The 14,448-nt window shown below is 35.8% G+C and overlaps 1 protein-coding gene across 1 annotated transcript; it reads left to right on the forward strand.

Moving 5' to 3' along the window:
* The first annotated feature begins 1,828 nt into the window (after nucleotides 1–1,828).
* LOC108258578 (sodium/potassium-transporting ATPase subunit alpha-1) lies at nucleotides 1,829–13,663 on the forward strand. The gene is made up of 22 exons (XM_017457284.3): nucleotides 1,829–1,937; nucleotides 2,040–2,132; nucleotides 2,336–2,395; nucleotides 4,190–4,393; nucleotides 4,478–4,591; nucleotides 4,673–4,807; nucleotides 5,354–5,471; nucleotides 5,570–5,838; nucleotides 6,108–6,416; nucleotides 6,640–6,774; nucleotides 6,867–7,059; nucleotides 7,165–7,340; nucleotides 7,429–7,565; nucleotides 7,927–8,077; nucleotides 8,169–8,337; nucleotides 8,419–8,573; nucleotides 10,678–10,801; nucleotides 10,908–11,053; nucleotides 11,163–11,293; nucleotides 11,400–11,501; nucleotides 13,083–13,174; nucleotides 13,447–13,663. The coding sequence occupies exons 1-22, from the start codon at nucleotides 1,926–1,928 to the stop codon at nucleotides 13,473–13,475; spliced, it is 3,054 nt and encodes a 1,017-aa protein (XP_017312773.1). The 5' UTR covers nucleotides 1,829–1,925; the 3' UTR covers nucleotides 13,476–13,663.
* The last annotated feature ends 785 nt before the right edge of the window (nucleotides 13,664–14,448 follow it).

Below are 14,448 nucleotides of genomic sequence, written 5' to 3' on the forward strand. Positions count from 1 at the left end.
TATAAATTGATTTGCATTTTAATGAGGGAAATAAGTATTTGACCCCTCTGCAAAACATGACTTAGTACTTGGTGGCAAAACCCTTGTTGGCAATCACAGAGGTCAGACGTTTCTTGTATTTGGCCACCAGGTTTGCACACATCTCAGGAGGGATTTTGTCCCACTCCTCTTTGCAGATCTTCTCCAAGTCATTAAGGTTTCGAGGCTGACGTTTGGCAACTTGAACCTTCAGCTCCCTCCACAGATTTTCAATGGGATTAAGTCTGGAGACTGGCTAGGCCACTCCAGGACCTTAATGTGCTTCTTCTTGAGCCACTCCTTTGTTGCCTTGGCCGTGTGTTTTGGGTCATTGTCATGCTGGAATACACATCCACAACCCATTTTCAATGCCCTGGCCGAGGGAAGGAGGTTTTCACCCAAGATTTCATGGTACATGGGCCCGTCCATCGTCCCTTTGATGCGGTGAAGTTGTCTTGTCCCCTTAGCAGAAAAACAACCCCAAAGCATAATGTTTCCACCTCCATGTTTGATGGTGGAGATGGTGTTCTTGGGGTCATAGGCAGCATTCCTCCTCCTCCAAACACAGCGAGTTGAGTTGATGCCAAAGAGCTCCATTTTGGTCTCATCTGACCACAATACTTTCAACCAATTGTCCTCTGAATCATTCAGATGTTCATTGGCAAACTTCAGACGGGCATATATATGTGTTTTCTTGAGCAGGGGGACCTTGCGGGCGCTGCAGGATTTCAGTCCTTCACGGCGTAGTGTGTTACCAATTGTTTTCTTGGTGACTATGGTCCCAGATGCCTTGAGATCATTGACAAGATCCTCCCGTGTAGTTCTGGGCTGATTCCTCACTGTTCTCATGATCATTGCAACTCCACGAGGGGAGATCTTGCAGGCCGAGGGAGATTGACAGTTCTTTTGTGTTTCTTCCATTTGCGAATAATCGCACCAACTGTTGTCACCTTCTCACCAAGCTGCTTGGCAATGATCCAAGATCATTCCAGACTTGTGTAGGTCTACAGTCTTGTCCCTGACATCCTTGGAGAGCTCTTTGGTCTTGGCCATGGTGTAGAGTTTGGAATCTGATTGATTGATTGCTTCTGTGGACAGGTGTCTTTTATACAGGTAACAAACTGAGATTAGGAGCACTCCCTTTAAGAGTGTGGTCCTAATCTCAGCTCGTTACCTGTATAAAAGACACCTGGGAGCCAGAAATCTTTCTGATTGAGTCAAATACTTATTTCTCTCATTAAAATGCAAATCAATGTATAACATTTTTGACATGCATTTTTCTGGATTTTTTTGTTGTTATTCTGTCTCTCACTGTTCAAATAAACCTACCATTTAAATTATAGAATGATAATTTCTTTGACAGTGGACAAATGTACAAAATCAGCAAATACTTCTTTCCCTCACAGTATACATATATATATATATATATATATATATATATATATATATATATATATATATATATATATATATATATATATATATATATATATATATAACACAGTAAGACTTTAATTATGTGTGTTTTATATATATATATACTGGTTTAAATATAGAAATGTGATATGTAGATGGTCATGTGCAGAATTTGTTTATGCGATAAATATTAAGATATTGGTGGGTGATATTGGTATATTACTATGTAAACACACTTGAGGAGTTTAAATTACCTACCTGTATGGATCCTTTGTGTATGTACAATACTTTAAAAACATTTCCACAAACACTTCACCCCTTTCCCAGGTGTTTTGGGAAACTGTTTGGTTGCCATGGAGGAATTAAACTGACATACCACGTTTTGACCAAAACTCCTCCCGTTCAAAGTGGTGAATCGCTAAGATATAAAGGTTTCTCTGCCAGGTTTGGACAAGCACATACTTTGATCAGTTACTAGGCAAAAACTTAAAATGGGGTTTGGGGTAAGTGGTAATTGCCTTTTGATTTTTGTCATTGCTATTTAATTATGATTTTAAACTGGGCATTACAATTTTTCATGTTAATCTTTTACAAATTTTGTGCAGACCGGAAATGATAAGTACATGCTGGCAGCAAGTTCAGAAGACGGAAAGAAAAAGCGGAAGGACATAAATGAACTTAAGAAAGAAGTAGATCTGGTAAGAATTGCGCTTTTTTGCATTTTTTTATTTTTTTATTTTTTTTTTACAGATCACAGAATATCAAAATTCTACCTAAGGAAATACATTAAAATATTTTATATGATTGTATTTATGTTTTTGTCTCAAAAATGGAATGATGAAAACGGTTTGATGGAATGTTTATTGTCTGACTAATATTTAAATCATATTTACCCTTGCAGGATGATCACAAGTTAACCTTAGATGAACTGCACCATAAATATGGCACTGACATTAACAGAGTGAGTAGATCACTTGGAAGAGAAAATGCAATTAATCACTGAAAAAAAGTCGGTTAAACTCCTCTAAAACCTTTATGTTCTAATGACCAGTAAATTTCTAATGACCAGATATGAAGGAAATTCCCATGTGTAGTGATATTAAACATAGTTATTGTGAGTCTGTCCACTTCTGGTCATTTTTTAGAGAATTTTCCAATTATGGGTGGAAGCATTCACATTTTATAAATCCAGTAAATGTCTAAATGTTCAGTTACAAATAATAATAATAATAATAATAATAATAATAATAATAATAATAATAATAATCCATTTACAATCCATTGTACCAAAGTCTGGAGCAGCCACAACATTAAATAATAAATCATTAAATAATTTAATGATGCCAGACTAAATTGAGTTCTGGAATTCATAGTATGGTTTATTTATTTATTTATTTATTTATTTATTTATTTATTTATTTATTTGACCCATTTTCAATTAACTATTTATAGTTCTCAATCAATCTCAATCAACTGTGACCATGTTTTGTTTCTGGTTCATTTGTGTTGTGGCCAAGCAGACATTTGGTACACTACAGTTCAGTTTAAGTAGATGTATTTCATAGTTTAACATAAGAATCAACGTGCCATATGAAATCTGGTCGTTGAGAGACATTCGGTCGTTTGTGGGATTGTGGGAAATTTATGAGATAGAATGCTGTGAGAATTTTATCATATATGGATAGCCTTCTGTGAGCAGTTTTTGTAGGATGTTGCAATCTAATGCAATGCCATGCAATCTAATGTTGTCCTGCAACTGGTTTACAATAAATAGTGACTTGAGCCAAAACAGCCTTTTTACAATGACGAAACCCTGCACCTTTAAAATGCTTGTTAGAGTCATGAACTTTTTATAAAGTTGCATAAGGCAAATAAAATAACAACTCAGAGTATACTAACTCACAGTAAAAAAAAAAAAAAATCTCCCCCAATGTAAAAGAAATACATTTGAAATACAAAATGAATCTATTTTACAAGAAAGAATAATATATCTGTTTTGATATAACTGTAGTACAATGGAGGAGAGTACAATTTTAGCACTTGATAAATTACAATAGATATTTTTGTAAAGGGAAAAGGGAATTATTTGCATACATTAGACAACAATTCTGTGACCCTGGTTTAGTTTCTTGTGGCCATAAATTATGTATTTGAAAAATAAATCTGTTGGTGTACTGTGCAAGGTTCCGCACATTTCCCATATCCGAAGACCCTGTTGTTAAAATTCTTCATTTTAATACCTTGTAATTTAATCTTAAACATAATTTAAGACATAATATACAGTGACAAAGATAATTAAAAAAAAGAATAGTAGCTCCATTATGCTGTTGGGGAATTTAACTGGCATGGTTTGGGTCCACTTCAATCCTTAGTGGAAAAGATCATTACAAAGTTCTTTGATTAAAAATATCTAGGCTGATGGGAGTGTTCTCTTCCAGGATGAAAGACTCCCCAACCACAGTACATGAGAGCTCACTGAACAGTTTGTTAAGGATGAAAATAATACTGTACTGGAGGCTTTTGGTGGCCCAACACATTAAGAAGACATGTTGGTTTTCCTTTCATTTGTCACTGTAATAAGACATAATATAGTGATGCTACAACTATTTGTTAATGCTATATTTTACAAAAGATTTTTTTCATCTCACTAAATTTAAATTGAAACTTAATCGTTCTGATGTCTAAAAACACATAACTAAAAACACTAATTAATAACTCATTTCTAATTTTATTGAATTTTTTCCTATTGTTGAAGGGTTTGTCTGGTTCCCGGGCAAAGGAGATCCTTGAACGTGATGGACCCAATGTACTGACGCCTCCTCCCACCACCCCAGAATGGGTTAAATTCTGTAAACAGCTTTTTGGCGGATTCTGTACACTACTATGGATTGGAGCTTTTCTTTGTTTCTTTGCTTTTGCAATTCAGATTACTACTAATAATGAACCAGAAAATGATAATGTAAGAAACTTTCATTTTCCTTTAGTTTATATAACTAATTGATTTTTTTTTTCTATACAAATAATAATATTTGCTTTTTTATAGCTGTACTTAGGTATTGTGCTGGCCACAGTGGTGTTGATTACTGGGTGCTTTTCATACTACCAAGAAGCTAAGAGCTCAAAGATCATGGACTCCTTCAAGAATCTTGTGCCCCATGTAAAATACAAAGAAGCTATACCAAAGATTATAAAATGTCTACATCTTGGCCTTCATTTAACTGCATTTTTTCTTATATAGCAAGCTCTGGTTATTCGTGATGGTGAGAGAAAAAGTATTAACGCTGAAGAGGTTGTTGTTGGCGACTTGGTGGAAATCAAAGGTGGTGATAGAATTCCTGCTGATCTGCGCATTATTGTTGCTTATGGATGCAAGGTAAGACAAGAGTTCTTCCATATAGTTCAAAGAAACACATACAGTACATTTTAAAGAAAGTTAAGTCCATTGATTTTTGACTTGGGTAGTGCATTGCCGAGGGTCAGGATCCGAGGTTCCATCCTGATCTCAGGTTACTTGAAGTTTTTGTGCATGTTCTCCCCATGTTCATGTGGGTTTCCTCTGGGATCGCTGGTTTCCTCTCACCTCCCAAAAGCATGCTAGTAGGTGGATGGGCTATGATAGAGTGTGAATGAGTGTGTGAATGCATATGTGCATAGTTCCCCACAATGGATTGTTGTCCCATGATAAGATAGGATCCACCATGACCATGACAAGGGTAAAGTGGTAACTAAAAGTGAGCGAGTGAGTGATTTAGATTTCTGACAAATACATACAGTGTAAGTTGGTTTAGTCTCCTTGTGAAAGTTAACCTTCACTGGGGAAAAAACCTTGGAATAAGTCAAGTCAAAGTCTGAACTAATAGAAATCAAAATAACAAAAAATGTAACAAATTAATACCGCTCATATTTTTTGCCCTTGCAGGTGGACAATTCCTCTCTTACTGGAGAATCTGAGCCGCAAACTCGTACTCCTGATTTTTCAAATGAAAACCCTCTAGAGACAAGGAATATTGTGTTCTTTTCCACAAATTGCCTGGAAGGTACAAATATACACTTGAACTATAAAATATGTTCTTTACAAAACAAAAGATTGATAATAAAATGTACATTTAAATTTAAAAAAATGATTATTTCTCAGGTACAGCCAAAGGTATTGTCATCAACACAGGTGATCACACAGTCATGGGTCGTATTGCTATTCTGGCCTCAAGTCTTGAGGGTGGACAGACACCAATTGCCAAAGAGATTGAACACTTTATCCACATTATTACTGGTGTGGCTGTTTTCCTGGGTGTGTCCTTCTTCATCTTGTCCCTTATTCTTGGATATGGATGGCTTGAAGCTGTCATCTTCCTTATTGGAATCATCGTTGCCAATGTGCCTGAGGGCCTGCTTGCTACAGTTACTGTAAGTACTGTATCTAAAAATGTCCATGACGGTTCTACATAAACGTATTCAGTCAAAGTTAACATAGTAATCTTTATCAAGTCCGTTTTTAAAATTAAAATCAAGAACCAAGAACGTGGCCAATAGTACTTATATATATATATATATATATATATATATATATATATATATATATATATATATATATATATATATATATATATATATATATATATATATATATATATATATATATATATTAATAGTGATTTAAATATATGTTCTTACAGGTGTGTTTAACTTTAACTGCCAAGCGTATGGCAAAGAAGAACTGTCTGGTAAAGAATCTTGAAGCTGTAGAAACACTTGGATCCACCTCCACTATTTGCTCAGACAAGACAGGAACTCTGACGCAGAACCGTATGACTGTGGCACATATGTGGTTTGACAATCAAATTCATGAAGCAGATACCACAGAGGACCAAAGTGGAACCTCTTTTGACAGAAGCTCTCCCACTTGGGCTGCTCTTGCTCGTGTAGCTGGCCTGTGCAACCGTGCAGTCTTCCTTGGTGATCAGAGCAAAGTTCCAATACTTAAGGTTTGTTTAATTATTAAAGTTGTTTGGTCATTTCTTTTCTTCAATGTTCTTTGGTCTACTACTTTCCTAAACAATGTTTGGTCTCTTTTTTCAAACTTTTTATAACTACTTGAGCATATAGTAGCTGTGCCTTTGCATCTGTACAAGGTCATTTGTCACCATGTCACCAAGGAAGAAGAAGACTCCCATCATTGCTTATTTTGTGCATTTCGTTATCTTACAGAGAGATACAGCTGGTGATGCATCAGAGTCTGCCCTGTTAAAGTGTATTGAGCTCTGCTGTGGCTCAGTGAAGGAAATGAGAGACAAGTATCCAAAGCTTGCTGAGATCCCCTTCAACTCCACCAACAAATACCAGGTGTTTAGGTTTAACCTTAAAATAATTTTTTTAAATAAATTTATTTGATGCCTATTGTTAACCCTAACAGAAGTTTAACTGTCATACATAAGCTTTCAGTCCACAAGAATCCCAACTCCTCAGAGACTGACCACATATTAGTAATGAAAGGAGCCCCTGAGAGCATTCTGTACAGATGCTCAACCATTATGATTCATGGCAAAGAGCAACCCTTGGATGAACAGATGAAAGATGCTTTCCAACATGTCTACGTAAAGCTTGGGAGCCTTGGAGAAAGGGTATTAGGTGAGAAAATGTAATTGAATACACAGGTGCAAAATAGACAACTTGATATTTTGATGGTAAGTTGACTGGTATGTTTTATACACTGCGCCATTATTTGCATTCCAGGTTTCTGCCATTTCAGTCTTCCTGATGATCAGTTCCCTGAGGGCTTTGCATTTGACACAGAGGAAGTAAATTTCCCCACTGAGAATCTATGCTTTCTTGGCCTCATGTCTATGATTGATCCTCCCCGTGCCGCAGTACCTGACGCTGTAGCTAAGTGCAGGAGTGCAGGAATCAAGGTAAACTCTTTAGTTTATGTAAGTTCTACACGGGACACCTTGTAAGAATGTAATTAGATGATCATTGTCTCATATCTCCTGTTTCCAGGTCATCATGGTTACAGGAGATCATCCAATTACAGCAAAAGCTATTGCTAAGGGTGTGGGTATCATCTCTGAAGGCAATGAGACTGTGGAAGACATCGCTGCTCGTCAGAACATCCCTGTTGGAGATGTCAACCCCAGGTTACCTGGAATTCTTCATTTGCTCTAAGAAACATCTATTATGAAATAGGCTATGCAGTGGTGCCTCAGTAGTCTTTTAAGTAGGGCCTCAATCATTCGCTAGAGACTCTAGTAAGATTCATTAATAAATATGGACTGCATAGTTTCACTGAAAGAGTCAATTTGACTGACATTAGTTTAGTTTAGCTTGCAAAAGGGGTAATTAGCAATAGGGCTTAATTCAAGACACGGTCGACACATTAAAGGACATGTCTAAACATATAAACACATGCTAAAACATATTACAACATACGTAAATACAATGCAGCATGCAAGTAAAAAAAGTAAAAAGACATCAGACTAACTCCAGACATTTTTGCAGAGATGCAAAGGCCTGTGTCGTCCATGGTGCAGAGTTAAAGGACATGACACCGGAGCAGCTGGATGATGTCTTAAAACACCACACTGAGATTGTGTTTGCCAGAACTTCTCCTCAGCAAAAACTGATTATTGTGGAAGGTTGCCAGAGACAGGTATGAACTACTTTTAGTTTTAATAATTCTTTTAATAAAGTGAGAGTTTAACCTTTCATTCAGTAAATATCTTTACATTATTTGCTGACAGGGTGCCATTGTGGCTGTGACTGGTGATGGTGTTAATGATTCTCCTGCTCTGAAGAAGGCTGATATTGGTGTAGCAATGGGTATCGCTGGGTCTGATGTCTCCAAACAGGCTGCTGATATGATTCTCCTGGATGACAACTTTGCATCTATTGTCACTGGAGTAGAAGAAGGTTAAAAAACTTAATTGCATGTCTTTCAAGTTTGGTTTGAGTTAAGCCAAATAAGTAACGTAAATATAATTCCCTCTCTAGGTCGTCTCATCTTTGACAACTTGAAGAAATCAATTGCTTACACCTTAACCAGTAACATTCCTGAGATCACCCCCTTCCTCCTCTTCATCATAGCTGGCATTCCTCTCCCACTTGGCACTGTCACTATACTTTGTATTGACTTGGGAACGGACATGGTAAGAAGTTATTACTACTGCTACTACTACTACTATTATTATTATTATTTAATGATTATTATTCCACATGGAAGACTATGGCAGCCTATAGAACGCTTCATACACTTTTTTTTATTATTATCAAATTTAGCACAGTGTTAGAGGACAGTTTCAGTTACCTTCACAGCAATTTAGGTGAACGCGACACAAGCCCTATAGCATCATCAATAGAGCAAATATGGACAGATGTTTACAGTAAAGAACCATGCAACGCACTATTAAGGAAACATGATTCCACTTTTCTATGATTCTTTGGGTGAAGCCAAATTAAACAGACACTACAGCATTAACTTCTGCCATGTTTGATTTTCTGCCATTTAGAACTTTTTCAAAAACAAGGTTTATTTTGTTCTCCTACAAAATTTGTCCATTCATCCCCAAATTTGGATCATAAAATTGGGAGATTTTTTCATATATAGGAGGATTCATCCAGAACATGCAAACGAATTTGACAGTAGTCACCAGTTGGGAAGTGATGGCATATCTCAGCACCAATGCAACATATTTTGCCCAAACTTCATACATTTTTTTTAATTTTAGCAAAAAAAAATTATGTTCACTTCTTCTCCTACAATTTGTGTTCAGTAATCATGAATTTTTGAAGAGCACAATAGGAGGACCAACCCAAACAAAACTTGTTTCTCAGATTTGTGATATGATAAATGGTTCCACCAAAACACACAGATGTATTTCATGGTGAAGCCATCAAATTAGAAGTAAGAGCATCTTAGCAGCAGTGTAATGAATCTTGACCAAACTTGGTAGATAAATGAGAGACCGCATCCTAAGGGACTCAAACAAGTTTTGTCTAAATTCACTACTATGTGCACTACTATGTCTCAGCAAAGGTGCCAATTTTTCAGACCAAAGCTAAGTTGGGTGTGAGTAAAGGACCTTGTCATAAGGGACTCCAAGATGTTTTGCCTAAATACCCACTATGTGGTGATATAATTCACAAATTAGTAAAACTGCTCATAATTTTGTAGCCTAAATCATGTAAAATCAAATCATGACTTTTTTCATGGCATTTTTTAGTAGTTTCTTGGAAGCTGCTGACTGATGTTGATGTAAAGAATTTGATTTTGTCCAATTAGCACAAAATTTGTATCACAGTATTATATTACAGCCCAATCCAAACAAATATTTTTTCTTGTATTTTTGATTTGTAGGATGTTTTGTCCATAACCAGGAAACAAATCTGATGGCTAAGCCATGAAACAGGATTTGAGATTGTAAATTTGTCACATGTCTTTAGTAACATGACCTAAAATTAACAAATAAGCTTTGAGTTCATTTGCAACTTGGAAGGGCTACCAAAAACAGTAAGTGAGGCGATATCTCATGTTGATATCAAGCTAATCAATTGCTTAATATTTTGCCTTTAAATTTAGTGTATATCTTTGGGAATAAGTGGTGATCGTCCCAATTACTTCTGGGCTTCCACCATTGTTTGGTTCCAGAAAGTGCTTGGGCCCCTTAATTGCTGCTTGCAAATATATATATATATATATATATATATATATATATATATATATATATATATATATATATATATATAATTATTATTATTATTATTATTATTATTATTATTATCATTATTGTTGTTGTTGTTGTTGTTGTTATCCCCTAAAACAAATAGTGGAGACCAAGCCATAAGTCGTACTCCCTAGGTAGAACTCCCTATTGTAATCCGGCTACTCATGCAAGCTAGATGAGCCCAATTGACGTAATGATGGCGCTATATCACAAACATTTATATTAAGTTCTTTTTTCTCTAGATTCTCTGGGTTCTCCCAAATAAATTGATCTGGTATTTTGGCAATTCACTTCAGCAATGTGTTAATCTATAAGTGTATTTTGGATGATGACCTAATTAATTAAATAAATAAATAAATAAAAAGTTGGCCGACCAGCAGGAATTTGACAGGGCTACCCCTGAGCTATCGTCACGAAGCCTGAAATATAGGTTTGGGTAGGGATATACTAGTACCTGACAGAATCTCTTTTTTTTTTTTTTTTTAATTGCTTTACATTTCATTTACTCTTTTTTTTTTTTTTTACGCAGGTGCCTGCAATTTCACTGGCCTATGAACATGCTGAGAGTGACATCATGAAAAGACAGCCCAGAAATCCACAAAAAGACAAGCTAGTGAATGAAAGGCTAATTAGTATGGCTTATGGTCAGATTGGTAAGATGACTGAGACAATGTAAAGTATATTGAATTTAATATAATTAGGCATTCAGACCTGGATTACAGTGATTTTAATGGAATCAACATTATTTTCTATTTTTAGGAATGATGCAAGCATCTGCAGGTTTCTTCACTTATTTTGTAGTCCTTGCTGAGAATGGATTCCTGCCCTCATTCCTGATAGGATTGCGTATTGACTGGGATGATAAATATTTGAATGACTTGGAGGACAGCTTTGGCCAACAGTGGGTATGTCCTTCAAATATGGGTCAGAATGGATTTGAATATATACACTGTTAAACCATCTCTATCTACACTGTTCTACTCAAAATGCATGTACTGTAAAAAATTTTCGCAGACTTATGAGAGCAGAAAAATTATAGAGTACACATGCCAGACAGCATTCTTTATCAGCATTGTGATAGTGCAGTGGGCTGATTTGATCATCTGTAAAACAAGGATGAATTCCATTTTACAACAAAAAATGAAGTACGTAAATCACTTTCAAGCAGTTGTGATATTTAATGAGGAGTCATATTTCAGAATTACCTGCCAAATTCTGACTATTTTCACTATCCTTACCATTTTCTTTCAGGAATAAAATCCTTATCTTTGGGCTTTTGGAGGAGACAGCTTTGGCTTCTTTTCTGTCATATTGTCCAGGCATGGATATTGCACTTAGAATGTATCCACTGAAGTAAGTGTGCCTTGCTTATAATTTAAGGGGTTAAAAAAAATAAAGGTATACTACAATTTGTATTTAATTACAAAATGTTTACCACACTCCCCCCAAAAAAGAAACAAAGGGAATATAAAAAATCAAGGAAGCGTCCAATCTCAATTTACCTATCGATCTATCTATCTATTTATCTATCTATCTATACTTATGGACCCAACTGTGTGAGTAGAGGCTTTTTTCTTGAAAGCCTTCCAAACAACTTGTGGTGATGTAGGTGACTTCAGATTGTAGTTTTGGAGACTTTCTGACCCCAAGACGCAACTAACTTTTTTTTTTTGCCCACTCGAACCATCCTCTTCAGAGTGTGTTGAGATGTTATAGACAACCATCCTCTTCCAGGTTGATTCATGACATTTCCAGTTGACTGGACCTTCTTAATTATTGCCCTGATGGTGGAAATGGGCATTTTCAATGCTTATGCTATTTTCTTATAGCCACTTCCTATTTTGTAAGGCTCAACAACCTTTAGCTGCACATCATAGCTATATTCCTTGGTCTTACCCAATGTTACGTGACTGACTCGGCCAGTTAACATCATTCCATTTTTTTTGCGTTAAGAAGCTAATGGGTTGCTGTCACTGTATATTTTCAGTCACTATCCATCTGTACTCTGAAGCACCATCCAGTATTGCAGCATTTGACTGAATCTGAGCAGAAAGTATACCTCTAAACACTTCAGAATTGATCCTGCTACTTCTATCAGCAGTCGCATTATCAATAAACACCAGTGACGCAGTTCCTTTAGCAGCCGTACACGCCCATGCCATAACACCTCCTCCACCATATTTGACAGATGATGTGGTGTGCTTTGGACCTTCCTTTACTTCTCAATACTCTTCTCTTCCCATAATTGTGGTAAAAGTTAATCTTGGTTTTAACTGTCCAAAAAAACTTGTTCCAGAATTGGGCAGGCTGGGTTTCTTTTTAGATGTTTTCTAGCACAGTATAATCTGGCCTTTCTGTTCTTGAATGTTTCTAGTGTTTTGGATCTTGAGGTAAACCCTCTGAAATTACTTTCATGGAGTGACAATGATATGCCTACCTCCTTGAGAGTGTTTGTACTTGGCTAAATGTTGTAAAAGGGTTTTTCTTCACCCAGGAAAGAATTCTGCAATCATCCACTGTAGTTGTCTTCCATGGTCTTCCAAGCCTTTTGGTGTTGCTGAGCTCACCAGTGCATTCTTTCTTTTTAAGAATCTACCTAATTGTCGACGTGGACACTCCCACTGTTTCTGCTGTCTCTCTGATAGATATCTTTTGTTTTTTTCAGCCTGATGATAGCCTTCTTTACCTCTTTGAACCACATATTGAGAGCTCCAATGGACAGCTATCCAATACAAATTCAACATTATCAACTCCAGACGTTTTATCTTCTTAATTTGTCGTGAAATAATGAGGAAACAGGCCACACCTGGACATGAAATTGTCCAACTGCCAAAGTGTCCAATTACTTTTGAGCCTGTAAAAATGGAGGGACTATACGGCAGAAGCCATTTATAATGACCTATTATAACTATTGACTTATTTTTTTCCTTATAGACCATCATGGTGGTTATGTGCCTTACCTTATGCCTTCATCATCTTTATATATGATGAGGCTAGAAGATACATCCTTAGACGGAACCCTGGAGGTAAGGACGGATATGTTTGCAATGTTCATTTTGGCTTATGAAAATGCTGAGATAGCACCAAGTATAATATACTTACTGAGTTTATTAAGTGCCTTTAAAAATGTAATATATTGCTCCCAACCTGAAATATCTGGTCAGTTTTGGATAAAACTATTTTACAAATAATACAATAAATATCAATGAGCAATAGAAATATTATATATAGTTTCATTAATAAAGGAAATAGAGAAAAGCGCTGACAGATAACTCTGTTTTTCTCTCTGTTTTTAAAGGTTGGGTGGAAAAGGAAACATATTACTAAATAATGAAGATTTGTTTACTTCCACTTCCATGGACACACCTTAAGCAATCCATAATAAGTATGCATATGGTGGATTTCATTTTTAATTGCAGTAAAATAATTATTAAAACAATGTAAATTCATTATTTAAGGTATGAAATAACTGTAAGTAATGATATTCAACAGACCAATAAAGTCAAGTAATGCAACTTGTGTTGTGTTTATTGCAACAACAAAACCACAGACTAAACTTGTAGGTTGTTGGAGTGCAACTGATCAATAAATGCATCTCAATACACATAGCTTTGCGCTATGAGAGACTGAAACATTATTTTTAACGTTGTGTATTGATGATGTAAATGATGGTGTAAATGATCGGTTTATGACAGTCAAAGAATTTGTTGCAAACTTATAATGTTTTAGGATCTATTCAAAGCAAATAGTATACAAAATACAGTTTTAAGGCGCTTTTCTAATTATTTTTCATTCTATTTCTCATTAACTCAGCTAAGATAGAAAGACTTGTAGAGTGAAAGGTAAATAAAACACTAGTTTTAAACAATACTCATAGCAAAACGTCATATTTGGTAAGTACAAAGTGAAAACAGAGAAAAATATATCTTTAAACCCCTGAGTGCATATACAAATTGTTTGAATTTGTGCATATCCAAAAGGACTAAATTGAGTTGGTCAGCAGTTTTCATAGCAGGGTAGCACTAATGGCTACAGTAATGTAAACAATTTCTTAAACTCTTAGAGTGCATACTCCAAATTTTTTTATCAGCATAATTCACAAACATAGCACGGCCAAACTTCAGGCCTGTGACCAATATGAACTAAGGCCAATATTGAAGATTAATTTTCTCTCCTTCCTTCCTACCCTCTTTCATTCCTGCAAATTGATGCAGTACACTGGGATTTGGCATCAACATGTGAATTGCTTCATCTCTGGCAATTTTATACAACATGCCCTATTCCCTATATGACCGATTCC

This window comes from Ictalurus punctatus, chromosome 26 (assembly GCF_001660625.3).
Source record: "Ictalurus punctatus breed USDA103 chromosome 26, Coco_2.0, whole genome shotgun sequence".
Classification (NCBI taxonomy): domain Eukaryota; kingdom Metazoa; phylum Chordata; class Actinopteri; order Siluriformes; family Ictaluridae; genus Ictalurus; species Ictalurus punctatus.